Genomic DNA, 16,710 nt, shown 5'->3' with positions numbered 1-16,710 from the left:
TGCCGACTTCTCCCTATCTTGTAGCCTTGCACTTACGTTCCAGAATACAATCCCTTTCTATACAATAAACCCGTTTCAACAACGACTCTTACCGAAAATTCAGGTCATACTTAGACATTCCCAAATTCTTCACTTACGGGTATACAAAGTATCACAACATCTTACCCAACGCTGTCGGAACGTTCCTTCTTAACATTGTCTTACATTCCCGGAGGATTCGCACTTCTACTTGCTTAATTCACTGGCCACCTACTGGCACGATCAAACTCTTACTAGAACTTCGAATGAATATCTTATACAAAAATATGCGTTCGTACAATAATAATACAACTCAACTTTTCTAAATCATAGTAAATGCATCCTTGGATATCCATATCATCCTGCAGCGGGTACGAACGAACACTTGCTGAAACATCCATTCGGCTACTAGCTTGCTAAACCAACCTGTTTATTTGAAACAAATAAGGATTGGGATGAGACATAATGTCTTAGTGAGTTCTACCTAATCCTAGGCTATAGGTAACCTCGGGGGAAACCTACGGTCACCATGTGTCTACAATACAACCTGATGATTAATTATACGTGTGTGGGGACTTGCATACTTAGACGGTCGTGCATACTAGGACCGTCATAAGATTCTTCTTACCTTGTTATAGGCTTTGCTATTACTATACGTGTCATGGCGGTTAAAGGGAAAAATAATACTGCAATGCCAGGATACGCTCTACGCATCGAGGCCTACACATACTATAATCATGACACGATTCTAAACCGGACGATTAGGGGAAACCTAAGATCGTCATCGACATAGCTTTCTCTAAACTAGAGGGGGTCTATGTGTTATTTAAGCAAATCTCAGGGGAGGTTAATGTAATTTCCCCTTATAATTATTGTCAAATATCAAAGTGTTGATTTCAATCATTATTAGATATCTAATTGTCTTGTGTCAAAAAAAAAAAAGATATCTAATTGTCACATTTGTAGCCCTGGTTAACGTAAGGGTTTTTTTTTAGGTGAATATATAAGGGTTATGTTTTTCCCCAATTTTCGCAAACAAGACATTGCTTTAATTTGGTCAAAACAAAAAAAAAATATTACTTTAATTATTTTCAAAAATAAAATTGGATCTGAGAATTTTTTATTAGAAGGTAAAATCAAGAATAATAGTTTGACCAAAAAAATATAGAATAATAAAAATAATCAGCGTTATTATTTCCTTGTGAAATAATAATAATTAAAATGAGATAGAAAAAATGAATTAAGGGAAAAAATGAATTAAGGAAAAAATGAATTAAGGGAAAATGAATTAAGGGCTAATAAAAATTTGGTAAAATAAGCTTATTTTAGAGAACTTTTTCTTACCAAAGGTAGCTTATATTTTAATTTAATTGATATATTTGATTTCTTCATATACCTTTTATTTTTCGAATTTCATCATTGTAGATATTTTCAACATTCCATCAATTAATTGTCAAAAAGAAAACATTCGAGCAATCAAATAATATTAAATTGTAATATTAATTAAAACATTGTCATTAATGTATATTATATTTACATATTTATTAATTTAAAAGGTATTATTTCAAATTTGTTTATGAAAGATAACCCAAAAGTTAGTTGTTTTGACCAAACCAAAAGGTTAATTTCAATAAAAGAGATTTTTTAAATTAAATTATTAGAGAAAACATAAAAGACAATTCAATTAAAAAATTACTTTATACTATGATGGTGCATGCATCCTGCTTTGTGTGTCAAACCTAAATAGAGTTTATCCTGAATTCAAATTGTTATTTAAACGTGTCATATGATTCTATAAGAACAAAATCTTTGAACATGAGACCACATTCATAGTTCTTTCTCCCCCCTCTCAAATAATAGTTCCCTATAAGGACACAATGACATTTTCAATTAATTGTGAGGTTGTGAGAAAGAAGAGAACCATGGGGAGAAGGAAACCCAGGGTTTGTTTCAAAAATTTCCCTATAGACCTTCCCACAGAGCGTCAATCAAATATCCCCATAGACCTTCCCAAAGAGCTTCAATCAAATATCTTTGATAGGTTATCTGTGAAGGATCAATCGAAAGCTATGTGTGTCTCACACTCATGGCGTGATCTCATCCTATATTCAATATTACCAAAAGATAAATCACAACAATCTTTGGCAAGCTTGTTTCCAATCGAATCTTTAGATCTAAAATTGCAGCAACTCTTCAATTGGTGTTCACGAGTAATGTGTTGCAGAGTCGGACCTAACAAACTTATTGACTCATGCAATGGATTACTCTTGTTTTATCACAGTAATGGTCGGGCTCAGAACCTCAGACGTGGTGTTTATCACTACTATGTGATGAACCATGTCACAAAACAATGTGTGGCTATTTCGAAGCCTACTGGACAAATTTCTAGAGGGTATTCTTATGCTACTCTAGTATATGATCCTGCAAAGTCTAGGTTTTTCCAAATTGTGCATTTTCAAGGACATCGTCATGTCAGTGTTTTCTCCTCTGAAAATGGCATTTGGTCTACACAAACTCTTACTTTGCCTAAATATATTATTGCGTCTAGTTGGACCAAAAAATGTGTTTACTTCAATGGATCATTGTACCGACTCTCTCGCTCAGGACATTTGGTGAAAATTAAAGTTGATCTTCAAGAGAATGTTTTAGAACAAATTGATGCAATAACACTCCCTCCGGATTGTCTTTCTTTTAACTGCCAATGGGAGTTAAATGTGAAAGGTGACAAGTTGCTATTTGTCATGTCTAAAGGTTTGAATTTTGTAGTTTATGAACTCGTTGAATGTGTTTCAAGAGGTGTTGCATCCTACTCATGGTGCAATATTCATAGAATCCAAGATGATCATAAGTGGTTTTATCTTAATAAATTGACCAAGCTCTTGTCCTTTCATCCTTACTATGACGTGGCGTTTTTCAAGGGCAACAATAACCTCTTTTATTACATCTTTATTCGTAATAATACTATCATAGATTGTCATCAGGTTCCATCTTGTGAAATTCTTTATGACTATTTAGAATTTTGTGGGATCCCTTTGCTTGAATGCTACTCCCCTTTCGCTTGCTGCTTAACTGAAGAGGTAATTAACTGGTCTATTGGTTATTTCTTAATTATATATTTAATTTATTCGTTATTTATTGGTCAAATCTAGTGTACTATTTGTTATTGTTGAATTGCATATTATGTTGTTGCATATCTAACATATGCAATAAATTCATGAAAGCCAGATTCCAATAAATCTATCAAAATAATCATATTTTAATACGACAATAACACATATGAATCATAACTATTTTAATAAAATAACTATTTTTTTATTGCAGCATCCAAGAGTTTTTTGGCGGCTACCCATTCCAACAGACCTTGTTGAAGATTAGGGTGATTTCTGGATAAGCTGATGAAAATTGAAGATTAGGGTTAAGGGTTTTATTTCTAGTTGGTCCTTTTTTTTGAATATTTTCTAGTTGGTCCTTGTTTTGTTTAGTTATTATATTTCGTTGATGTAATATCTCATTGGCAATTAAAAAATAAAACAAAAATTGTCTTCTTTAGTTTATGTGTGATGTAAACTTTTTATTTGTAGGGAGTGCAATAAACTTCTTGATGAATGATGATAATCAATTGTTTGTGATATAAAATTATAAACAACTAAATTGTAAATGTTTGACTAATTTTTCTACACACAGTTTTTTTCCTTTCAAAACACTGATATTTCTCTTTGAAATTATACTCAATTTCCTATATTTGTGGTTGGGATGGATAAAGTTTTTTTTCTTTCAAATCATTGATGTTTCCCTTCAAAAAGAGTAATTATAAATCTAATAACTAACTACTAAAATTTGGTATTAAATTAAAATTATATTTGTCTGAATGAAGTTTCTAAGGTTCGGCATAGCTAATTGTCTAGCTTTTAGCATATAATTTATATAGCTTATAAGTACATATGTGATGGTCAGAAGTTTTTGGCCCTTGGGGTGGGAAACGTCCCTGATATCAGACAAACAAGTCTATATGAAAAACATCTAATGAGAAACAAATTGATAACAAATAATATACCACAAGCAATTTTTTTTTTTTTTTTTTGAAGAAGCTAAAATAGCCCACTTATATTGACACGAGAATCGAACCTGAGACCTGGAACACACTCCCAGGTCCCAAGCCAATACCACCAGGACAACCCAAGTGGGTTTCAAGCAATTTAAATATTTAATCGACTTAGAACCTAGAGTTTCAAAATATGGCCTATGTCGTACTTGTTGGTGGTGTTGTTACTGCTGCTTCCAGCTTCAAAATAACCACGATCCCATAGTGCAGTTCTTCCATTAAAACCGACCGAATCAACATGCTTATCTATTAGAGAGATAAGATCTGTAGTTCTTCCTAAAGATTCATCAATCTTCTTATCATGATGATCAACATGCTTGTCTATTAAAGAGATAAGATCCATAGTTCTCCCCGAAGATTCACCAATCTTGTTATCTTCGCGAGGAGGAGGAAAAGTTGAAACCTCTCTAATCGGCCTCATGTATGGATGAAAACGATGATTATAACCGCCACTTCCATGCACAGTAAACAACAAAGTGTGAGAAGGTGGTGATGGTGGTGATCTATTTTGGTAAAAGGATCTTTGTGATTGTGATGTTGGTGGTGGTATAAAAGTTGGCAACCGAGTATTGTTTTCATTTTGATTCTTCATCATAACGCGTTTTACAACGTTAATTCCGGTTCTGGTACTTAATTGGTTTTTGTGTTTGGAAAGTTCTAGTTCAGTGTTAAAGGTTCGAATGCAATGATTGCATTGGAATTGCTTGTTGATAGATATGACAATACTGTCACTGCTGCCAGTGCTCTCATTGTCAGATAGGAATTGAACATCTGACACCATTTCTAGTAATATGAAAATTTGAGTGTGAGGGAAATGGTTTTTGGAAGTGAAAAATAAGATATGAGGTCTTGCAAGAAACCAGAGAATAGGAGGAATAAGATATGAGCATTCCAGCCCTAATTTATATATTTTTGCATAATTTGGACACCATTAAGCGACGTACCGCTTTGCAGGTTAACTGCTTAAATGTGAGCATTTAATTACATATATCATGTTTCTTACAACACTATATAGTTCATATATTAATTAAGGCAGGATCATTCATTTCCAGTTAGTATATCTTGATATATCTTCTGCCTCTTTGTCGAATTCTTTTGTTGATAAATTCCCTTCCGTAAATAAAAGCCAGAATCAAATACATAAATCATATAGTATTGTTTCCATATATAGAAAACAATGCGACTGTTCAAAAGCAACGTGTAATATCATTTAAATTACGTGAAAAAAGGTGTTAAAAAGAAGGTGAAATGTAATTTTAACTAGTGTGTTAACCCGTGCAATGCACGGGTGATAGACTATTATTTTCAATCTCAAATTGTTTTATTTTTTTATTTATCGATGAAATTTATTTATCCCGTGAATTTTTAAATATATTTGTTTTTTTTTTGCCACAATGATGACAAATATGTGACCTATATTTTTTATGTTTATTAGTGAAAAATACATGTCCCGTGTTTTAATGCAAAAATGAAAAATTAATTTATGAGTTTCAAATCGTCGTCGCGGTTGTCCTCTCACCGTCTTGGTGTGAGTTGATTATGTTGTGGTCATTTGTTTCGTTCAATGTCACTGTTGTTTAGTACTGCTCTAGCGTTGACGCGGTTATGAGATAGTTTTTTTGTGGTTGATTATGTCAAGTCGTGAGTTTCTTGATCTGGTTGTTGCTATGTTTTTTTCGTTTCTGTTTATTGACATTTGTTTTCTTTTTGTTCCGTGGAAATGAAGATGGGTGGTGGCTTTTGTATTCTAGATTTTTGTTACATTGGTACATACCTGCAAAATTAATTTTAAAATAATTAAATATAAAAAATATATATTTGTTTATGACAAAATTTAGAATTTGTCAAAGACCAAAGTCAACAAAAAGGTTGACACCTCTACAATGATTTGATGAATTAGATATAATAAAGAATGTGATTATTATTTTTTTTTATTGCTAAGCAAGAGTAAGGACAGACATCAAGAGGAAACAAGAAGAATGTGATTATTCAACATAAGTATTAAAACCCCAATTCAAGGGAATATTGGCCAACAAAGACAAATTTGAGGATTTGTGTTAATTTAAAGCACATGTTAAGCTGAAAATAGGGAAATGCTAATAACACATGTTTTAACACGTATTTTTTAACATTGGTTAAATTTTATATGAGTCCCACCAAATTTATACGGGTCTCATATGATTTGGTGGGACCCATGTCAATTTTAACCAATTAAAAGATGGCGTATTAAAAAATTCTTAAAATGTATGTTATTGACATTCCTCCTAAAAATATTTAAGGATAGTAATATTCCTTCAAAATACAATCTTTGTGGAATGCGGAAAGAATCAACCTTTCATTTCTTTTTTCTGTGCAGTTTTTATTTGAATATATGGAGATGGCTTGGCTACGGTTTGCAGACAAGATTACAATTTTCCTTTATAGATGATGTTTGGAAGCTTTGTGATAGAGGGTAGTCCCCACACTATAAGTTAGTTATGAAAACTGCCCTAATCAACATTTTCTATGTTATTTGGAGTCATGAGTAGCCCTTGTGTTGAACCAAGATCGGTTTTAGAACAATATTTCTATGATTAGTGATGACATCAATGTATATAATAACAATTGAGTACTCTAAAGTTTTCTCAAGTAGTGTGCAGAACTATAAAATTAAAATTTGACTCTGAGTTCAACACTTTGGCCCTGAAACACATTGCCTTAAAGAGAGAAGAACCATTTTGACACTCAAGAAAAGCACTTATGACAAATCTCTGATATGAATATGGTCAATAAGAAGTTAAAGCTCTGAACGAGTATTCATCAAGTTGTGATGACAAAGCTCTAATATGATGAATCAATCCAATGGTCAACGTTATGATTGACATCATACCAAGTTTGCCTTCTTCTTATGAAATGTCATTGTCTATGAGACAACAATACTTTTGTCCTTGGTGAATTAAAAGAAGACACGTTGCAAGAACGAAGAAATCTCCGTGAGACAAAGTAGATGCAATGGATAATTCCCAAAGAAGAAAATAAATTTTGTAGTACAATTAATTTAATAGAATTATACTTAAGAGGAAAATATTTTAAATCAAAAGAAAACTTGTCAAGGTAGCGTGATGTGCTGGCACTTCTCAAACAACAACTTTATTCAAATCTCTTATAAAGAGACCTTGAGTATTTAGAAAAACTCTTCAGATACAAAAACATTGTATTGTGTTTAAATTAGCTTACCACTCTTTGAGTCTGAAATGTAAACAAACAACATAATTCTTGTAAACTCTTAATCTTATTGGACCGAAGGAAATCTTCAAGGAGAGACAGGAAATTTTAGACTTGGTTTCTAAGTGATTTCTAATCAAGTTTGATAATCGTGGAAAAATTTCTAAAGCGTGAGGCGACTGGACATAATCCTAGACTGTGGGGGTGAACGAGGATTAATATTTGTGTTGATCACTTCTCTTTCTCTCTCCCTCTTTCCTGCTTTCTTTAATTATAATCTGATCAATTTTAACTTCAAAAAGATTTTTAAAAAATAGCCAACTCAATTCAAACCTCTCATTTTTTGTGTTTTTCTCACATTCACCTTGTTTGTGTGTGATGAGTCAATAATTAGTGTTTTTAATATAATATTTGAGTCCGTTTTATTTATATTTGATTTCGTTTTATTTAATATTGTTTCCTTATTAGAACTATTTTACTTCAATTGCAAGTTATTTAATTTCAGGAACAAATAATTGAAAGATTCAGTCTTGGAGTAAAAGAAAGGGATTTGGAGCTGATTCGGGACGAAAATACGAAGATTTGGTACAAAAATATGACGTCCCCCAAGTCAGAAGCTTGGCACGGCCCATGCCACCAGCCACACAGCCGTGCCAGCTCACATGATTCTCTTTTGCTGCTTCTACTTCATGGACAAGCTACCTATTAGTTTATTTCTGACCAAAAAGCTCGTTGTTTCTTGTGGAACATTCTAGTGATATATTTCTTAGGGCTTAAGTCATTGTAAACTATTTTCAGAGTAGCTAGTTATCACAACAAATCATCTTTTGTTCTTGGAATTCAATAGTGACAATTGTCTTTCTTAATAAAAGTTCTTCCTTTTACTTTCTTGTTATTTTATGTTCTTCTTCTTCTCTTCTATGTCTACGATGAACATGAGTGACTCTTCTTGTCTTGGGATTGTTGGATAAGTTTAATGACGTAATCCTAATCAAACCAAGTCATAAACCCTAATTTTATATAAATCTTATTTCTAATCTAATTTCACCGTTTTTATAATGAATTAACAAATACCAAACTCATAAAGCGACAACGGAGGGTTAGTGTTTGTTAATTCATCATCACAAATATCAATTCATAAAGCGGCAACGGAGTTTTGATATTGGAACAAGTGAAATTAGACAAGGATTGCAAAACATGAGAATAGTCTAGTAAACCTTGAGACACATAAAGTTTTGTTCTTCAAGGATTCTAATAGCAATCAACCATGAGAATAGGCGTGGTTGCTAGAGGATCACACTCAATGATTTCGAGAAAAACTTTGATACGCTTAAGAGAAACTTGTCTTTAGAAAGTAGGTCCAATATAAAGTTAAGGTTTAGGGTTTGGTTTGTGAAGGTTTCGTCATCAAGATGAACCAATAATCCTAAGGCGCTTTTTATTATTCTTTTTAAACCGTTAAAAATCCAATCTTTACAACTAAACTTTCTTCTAATCATTAAAAAAGGTTAATTGAATTGAACAACTCCCTGTTGGAACGATACTCTCTTTTTACTACTTCGATAGAGCCGTGCACTTGCGGATTTATCTCATCGGTGTGATCAAGAAAAATAACTTAAACACTACAGTACATTCATCCCAATTTTTTGTCGTTCAAGCCTGTCCAACTTTTATTATAGATCCACAATTTCTTGCTTTATTAATTGAGTTCTAAATGAGGACATAACATTTTCAATCGTGATCATGTGTGTATCAATCACCGTGTGATTGCATGAATACATGGAACTCAATCTTGGTATAGATTGATGATAGTTTTTTTAAAAAGGCAAAAAGATATATACAAAAAGAATGAAGTTAAAATGATACTCTAACTTAGATACAAAGATATTAAAATGGCAGTCATATAGGACTGTTCTTCTTGATTTCTTACAATATTTGAGAACCTTGTATATCCCCAATAATTTAAAAAGAAAATAATTTATAATATTACACACATGGAGAAAGAGATCGAGAATGATGCAACCCAACCACATTACTAAATACATATAATACACTTGTATTACTTATTATTATAAATTTCATACAATAAGAAAAAGGCAATCATACCAAACCAAAGATACACAAAATAAGGGAACAATTTTCTCATTCTTCATGGTACAATTTTGAAAGCATAAGTAGCACCAACACTACTACATCAAAATTTCATCCTCTTAAGTGGAATGAATTCTTAGAATTCCAATACCTTTTTAGGACAACCAACACCCCAAGGTGCAGATCCAAGTCAATTCCAGAATGATCATCATCACTGGTCACCAATTGATTTCGTAAAACAACTTTTCTAGAGAGATTGTTGTCTCTTCCTTTTTCCCCTTGGATTCTTTTTCATCTTCTTTTTTTCTTCTTTGATCTTCTTTAGGTGCAAGTTAAAAATTTCAGCTTGCTATTGTAGACTTTGGTGAGATTTATGGTGGACTTCCAATTCTTGCAAAGAGTTGGAGCTTTTGTTTCATAGCACACAGGCTCAACCAAATCCCCATTTCTTTTTGCTTGTTTTTGGATGATTGATTTGAGGTGGTTGAGTTTGATCCCTCACCAGATGGATCACCTCCCAAACTCAGATTCAACATTTTTCCAGAAAACAAACAAACAAGATTGTTTGTTGAGAAAAATGTGAGAACTGATGGTAGATTTTAGTGAGGTTCTTTTTGTATTAGAGAATAATATATATATATATATATATATATATATATATAATTTATTTAATTTTTATTAAAAAAAATTGTGGGATAAAAATAATTATAATAATGGTGCCCCTAGTTCGTTATCAAAATAACCGGGCCACTAAAGAATGTTTTGAAATTATTTAAGATGAGATTTGAACTATGTCTTACAAATTCAAAATCTTACCACTAAATTGACATCTCTTGAAAGAAAAAATATGTAACTATAAAATTTGCTCACAATTATTTTATTTTTTTTACTACAAGCCTTGAAGGTTTCATAAAATGTGAAGAAGTAACTTATTTATTTTGGTTACTAACTAATAAAAAAAAGTAATTAAATTTTATTTTAAATTTTTAGGGCAAATTTTCTTTTCATATATACCTAATTTTAGTAAAATTAAAGAGTTGGATCCACTTTTTCTTTTACGTCTAAACGAATCCAAAAACCTTTTTCTCCCTATTCTCACAAGTTTCGGCTGACAACATCTCACTCACCTGATGTTGCTTTAGCCCTCACGAGATGAAACTCAAACTCAAACTCAAACTCAACATTTTTCCAAGAAACAAACAAACAAAATAGGTTATTGTGAAAAGTATGAGCACTGATGGAAGATTCTAGTTGTTACATATAAGGATTATAAGGATGATAGCGTGAGGATCTTTTTTGTCTTGACAAGCAAACTATCCTGATTGATTTAAAACTTTATTCATGAGACAAGCAAAGGATGATCAACAAGGGTTGTTGAAATCGAACTCACACACTCGACATTTATAAGGAAATAAACAAGAGTTACATTGAAGAATGTAAGAAATGGTTAGAGGATAGTGGTTACTATTTGTTTTCCTAACAATGATAGAATATGTATATTACTTATTTTCACAATGTGATATTCTTGTGTATTAACAAGCACACTGTAAAAAAAAAGAAAAAAAGATGACTTTCATTTATAAAAAGAAAATAAAGTTAGCTAAATAATTGAAATCAAACTCGGATACAACTTTAACAATCCAACCACTAGTGGAGAAAATACTTTTTAAGTGAGTTACAAATGAGTTCTCAATTGAATGATAATATACAAAAAAATTTTATTAAGTACATATTAATGGGTACACTTGTGTACACATTATTACATAAACACAATTTATGTAGAAAACGTATATTACTATTTTATTATATTTTAATTTTTTAAGATATCGTGGAAAGAGAGAATTTTTTTATAGCAGATACATTAATGACCTTATTACAACTATCTTATGTGGAATATTGAACAATGCCCCTCTAAATTCAAAAATAATTATTTGAATTAATATTTTTTTACAAGAATTTTATTTAATATATTAAAAAGTATTTGTAGGCAGTGACATCATAATTCACATAGAGGAAGTAATCTCAACCACTGCCAATGATATGCATTCAACCACATATATATTGGAAAAATGAAAACAACAAACGAGGGGGATCCTTTGTTTTTATTTTTTTAAAGAATACATATAGATAATTAAAAATGCCTCAAAAAATTATGGATAATTAAAACATAAATATTTAAAATTATAATAATATCAATTCTTATTAACATTTATTAATATATTTAAAGACACGCTGATTTACTCTATACACACACACACACAGCATCAATTCATTAGATTAAACAAAAAGGAGTACAAGAAAGAAAAGGGGGACTACAAAACCTTTGCAAAAGGTGCTATATTTGAAATTAGGCATTCCTAACCTATTCCTAGTGTACACCCCTCTAATGAATTCAGGGATAATCTGACCAAAACAACTCAGAAGATAACAAGGAAAGACCAAGGTTTGCACGGCTATCAGCACAAGCATTACCTTCTCTATATATGTGAGACACAAAATTAAAACAGTTTTGCCATCTGTTTCTTAAACACCAAGGAACCACTGAATTTGACTTGAAGGCCAAGATAACTAGCTGGGAGTCAGACTAAGGCCAGCCATTCTGAAAACCTTTGTGGTGAGCAATTTCAATTGAAATCATGGCAGCAACCAACTCAGCATGTAAAGCATTTTTATTTCCTAAGAATTGGGAGAAACAACCAATGCACAAGCCTTCAGATCAAGTTTCTAAACACACTTCATGCTAAAGCTTTTACTAGATTCTTTGTAGAAGTTCCATCTTTGTTAACTTTTATCCAAGTTGGCAAGGGAGGGGACCAAATCACTTCTTTGATGGTTGGAGCTTTAGGGGGTTTAATGTTAACCTTACAGGCTTTGAGGTTACTAAACTCCAACATATCACCTCTAGCAGTTTTCTTTGTGTTATTGCCAGCATTAGAGACTTTAGCTATGATTAAGTTTATGGCAGATTTCCAATGCAGCTGCTTGTCTTGGAATCTTATCTGATTTCTTCTGAGCCAAATAGTATCAAGGAGGTTAACTATATAAGCTTTAATTACAAATTTACACCGTGGAAACCAATTTATTTCCAATAACAACCACATATCTTCCACTGAATCGAATTGAATAGAAGTGTTGAGAAGAGAAGACAGCCAGTTCTAAAGATTCATAGCTATTAAGCACTCAAAGAAAAGATGAAAAGAAGATTCAAAATGAGAGTTACAAGATGAGCACATTGAAGGTAGATAAGCTCCCCTACACATGAGGTTTTCATCAGAGGGGACTTTATTGTGCATTAGCCTCCAGACAAGCAAGGATTTGGAGGAGGGAATGTCAAGACTGCATAGAATCTTGGTCCAATTAATATTATGACCTGTCCCATACTTGAACTCAAAAGCTTCCTTGAAAGATAGGCCCCAAATGCTTCTCTTTTTTCCAAACTATCTTATCATAGCTTCAAAAGGGATAGTTACCTCAGGGAATGTGATTAACACTGAAAAGGGATTATTCCATTGATAATTAACAATGAAGTCACTAACACTAGCATTAAGATGAGGGTGGTGCTGCATAGGAAGATTAATTTCGAAAGCTATAGGATCTCCAATTTGCTAGAACCAATTTTCTCTATAGAACCAATTTGCCAGCCACTATTAGATTGGATTGTATAAAATTCTGACTTTATACTTCTCCATATATAGAAGAGTATATGTGGTGAGAAATCACCCGCCTACCTCTAAGAACTTTTCTTCTAATCAAAACAACCCAATCTTCATCAGAGTTCAAAAGGTTTCAACAAAGTTTCAAGTTAGGAGATTCATTAAGAAGAGTAAGAGATCGGATACCTAATCCAACTTCTGAGAAAGGTTTGCAAGACAGGTTTTTGATTGTTCAAACAGCAGACTAGCCACTCAACAACTCGTCTGCTCGAGAAATAACATGATTTTGAGGATCCAAAGTGTCAAAGAGCTGAATCTGCGCCAGATAGATGCTGCAGACATGAAAAGATCTACTTTTTTGCTGAATTTCCGTGGGATATAGCAGAAAAAGCAGTCTGGAAAAAAAAACTGCTTTGCCAACACTTCGAGTACTAGGACACTAAACAATATGCGATGGCTATCCTCTACTGCATCAGTACAGAGAACGCAGTTTATACAGGGCAATTAACTCTTCTCTGCTACAGGTAAATGCGGGTAGAATATTAACACTTCTTTGACACTACGACCACGAGGACACTCTAATAACATGTGATGAAAACACATTTTATAGGGCATTTACTCTTCTCTGTTGAATGAAGAACTTCAAGTGTCTTTTGTGTGCTTTTTATTTTACTATTATGTTAATCTCACAAACACATTTATTATCAGCAAGGCAATCTTAAAAACGCATTTATTATCATCAGATTATTATATATATTTCTTTATATAGTCTGATTTAATTCTTATTTTTTTCTTTCTATTGTGCACATATATGTTATTTTTTGTTTTCGAAGAAGCTGTAAACCTATATCAGCAGCAGGTTCTCTTTCACAGTAGAATCATACTTAATGTTTTATAAGAAGTTAAATTTTTTAGTTAAATTCTCAAAATCAACTGATCATAATATATAGTAGTAAATTAATAATGTAATTGATTGCAAGTTACTTTTTCCATCAGTGGACATGCAATGAGCATATAGATACAGATATGTATTTTATTGCCAAGTTCTCATACACAACCTTTGTTTCAAGGGACTAAACATGGAGTGACAGATATGTGACAATTCAAAAATCCAACCTTACTTACAAGAGTGTAACTTTTCTGTCACTTATTTTCTTTATAGCAATTGTAGCAATTCTGATGACTTTGAAGTTTGTACTATTTGATGCACCATAGAATGCAACTAATCGTTGAGATTCAGTGTTTCACATAGTTTTTAATCAACGACTAATCGCCAAATTTCTTTGGACAATGGACACTGTTATGAATATAATCTATAATCTGGGCGCACCAGATCAACTCAAAGTGTGTTAGCCAGGTTTGGCGTTATTTAGATTATTGGTCTTAAATAAACATTAATCAAATAGCAACATAGATTCACCAACCATGAAGATTACAACACTCCAGATTAATATATTTAACAAAAGTGATGCAACTAATACAAAAATATCCAGAAGATTATAATACATAAAAGGGTTCAACAACGAAAATAAGATGAGAAGACCTAAATCAGATTAATATCAAAATGAAACTGAGTGAACTATGATTACACTATCATATTCTTCAGTCTAGTTGAAAGTAAAGAGGTGTGACTGTCATCTTTTGAGACACCAACTCACCAAGCCATATAATTCACCAAAAAGTTTGCAGTACATTGGATTCGGTATTTTTCACTAAAGTCTGCAAAACAAGGGATTTCCCGATTGATAAACCAAGAACAACTAGCTAGTTGAGGCAACCTAAGGATATCCAGTATTTATACAAACAAAATCAAAACAAATACACACAGATCCATAAACAAATTCAACATGACAGGTTCGATATTCAAGTTCACTTCAAAATTTACATCTGCAAGACAAATGCTTCTTCCTCTTATACATGATAATAGATATAATATGAACAATTTTCAAGCATATTAATAACTTGATAAAGTTCCACTTGACAATAAGAGCTGGAGTCATAAACCTGTGAAAACTTCCCTTGACAAAAGCAATTAATTGTAAATTCCACCAATCGGAAGAAGATTTCTCTTGTACATTACTATCTGACACCAAAACCTTTCTCCTTTGACACCAATCTCCTCCGTCACTCCAGTAATTAAATCAAAAAAAGCCAGTTCGTCATTTTCTTTTCTGAAGAATAAATTGCCCTTCTTCCATGCTCCGATAGGACTGTCAATGCAAGACAAGGGTTCAACATCGAAGAGTCTAATCCATGATTCCTTCACACCAAGTTCACCCATAATTGAAATTTGGAATGAATTAGTCTCCTTATAATTACATATTATAGCCACAAACCCATTTAACACAACCAAGCTAACATCAAAACAACCAGGTACATCCTCTAAGGGTGAAGGTGTAATAAAGTAGTCCTCATTGCAACAATTAAATGACACCATATATGCCTCATCAGTTGTTCCTCCCCACCAATGACACATCTCATTCAAATACACATAAGTATCAAAATCCTGGTAGCGAGTTGGCATATCAAAATTGATTTTCTTCCATGAGTTGCTTTTTAGACTATATATTTCCCAAAAACGCTCAAGCTTCAGACCATTACAAGGTTTATCATTAAATGTAAAATAATTCACATGTTGAATGACTTTATAGTCATCCTTAACATGGTCATAGCCAAATCCATGAAGATTAAATTGAGTGTTAACATTTGGAATCAGTCCATGGCTAGGAGGAATGGCCTTAACTTCCTGAGTCGCAGGGTTCCATAATGCAACTCTTGTATTTGTATGATAGTCATATATACAAAGAGTACCATTAATAGCAGAGCCTAATATACGAATAAAATCAAAACCTATTTTAATGGGTAATGAAGGTGGCAAATCCACTTTCATTTTATTCTCAAATCTATCACCAGAAAGTAAATAAACATTCCAATGATAATCAGGACCCGATAAATGGTTTAGAATGAGACATGCATCATCGTACAACGGATGAGATTTGAACAATAGATTGTTGCGGAACATGTTTATGAAATCAGGGTTTTCAAATAATAAAGACCATGATTTGCAGGCACAAGAAAACCTCTTGATAGATTTAACAGGAAGTTTAGAAAGAATAGAGAAAGCAATATCATCATGCATATAGTTACTACTAACCTTCTTCTTGATTGTTGGAGCCATAGCCATAGATAGAGGTCTCTTGTGCAAAACAGATGAAACTGAAGGTGAAATGGTATCAAAGGAAAGATGAAGCGGCCTTTTTATATGTCGGTGAGAAATATCAAGACAAGACTAGCAAATGTTTGAAGTCCCTGATTCTACGCTGTAGTAAAAGATTTTTCTAATCGTTCTAACTTTACCTTTCAAAATCTCTCAAACAAAAAAAAAACTTTACCTTTCAATTTTTAATTTTTTAAAACTTTTTATTAATAATTTACTAACAAATGAACTATAAAAACTATAAAATTAAGTCTATATGCGTTTAATGTTGGAAAAATCGGAGACTGATTGAAAAATTTAACCATTTTTTATATTTTGTTCATTTCACATATATTATGAAAAAGTATATAAGTGAAAGAGAAAGAAAAATAGTTGAGTGTCTTGTCAAATATTAGTGCATTTCTTCTTATCATAAATGCAAAGTA

The 16,710-nt window shown here is 32.3% G+C and overlaps 2 protein-coding genes across 2 annotated transcripts; one reads left to right on the top strand and one right to left on the bottom strand.

The window, feature by feature from the left end:
* Positions 1-1,940: 1,940 nt before the first annotated feature.
* Positions 1,941-3,393, top strand: LOC146935437 (uncharacterized). Its single transcript, XM_085749053.1, has 2 exons — positions 1,941-3,095; positions 3,340-3,393. Exons 1-2 carry the CDS (start codon positions 1,941-1,943, stop codon positions 3,391-3,393), a joined length of 1,209 nt encoding a protein of 402 aa, XP_085605179.1.
* Positions 3,394-14,597: 11,204 nt separating this feature from the next.
* LOC146935436 (F-box/kelch-repeat protein At3g23880-like) lies at positions 14,598-16,331 on the bottom strand. The gene has a single exon (XM_085757625.1). The coding sequence runs from the start codon at positions 16,250-16,252 to the stop codon at positions 15,101-15,103; it is 1,152 nt and encodes a 383-aa protein (XP_085613751.1). The 5' UTR covers positions 16,253-16,331; the 3' UTR covers positions 14,598-15,100.
* Between the last annotated feature and the right edge of the window lie 379 nt (positions 16,332-16,710).

Source organism: Medicago sativa, chromosome 3, assembly GCF_051527215.1.
Source record: "Medicago sativa cultivar Bolivia chromosome 3, Bolivia_mono, whole genome shotgun sequence".
NCBI lineage: Eukaryota > Viridiplantae > Streptophyta > Magnoliopsida > Fabales > Fabaceae > Medicago > Medicago sativa.
The sequence above is the reverse complement of the archived record's forward strand: the minus strand, read 5'-3'. Positions and strand labels throughout refer to the sequence as shown.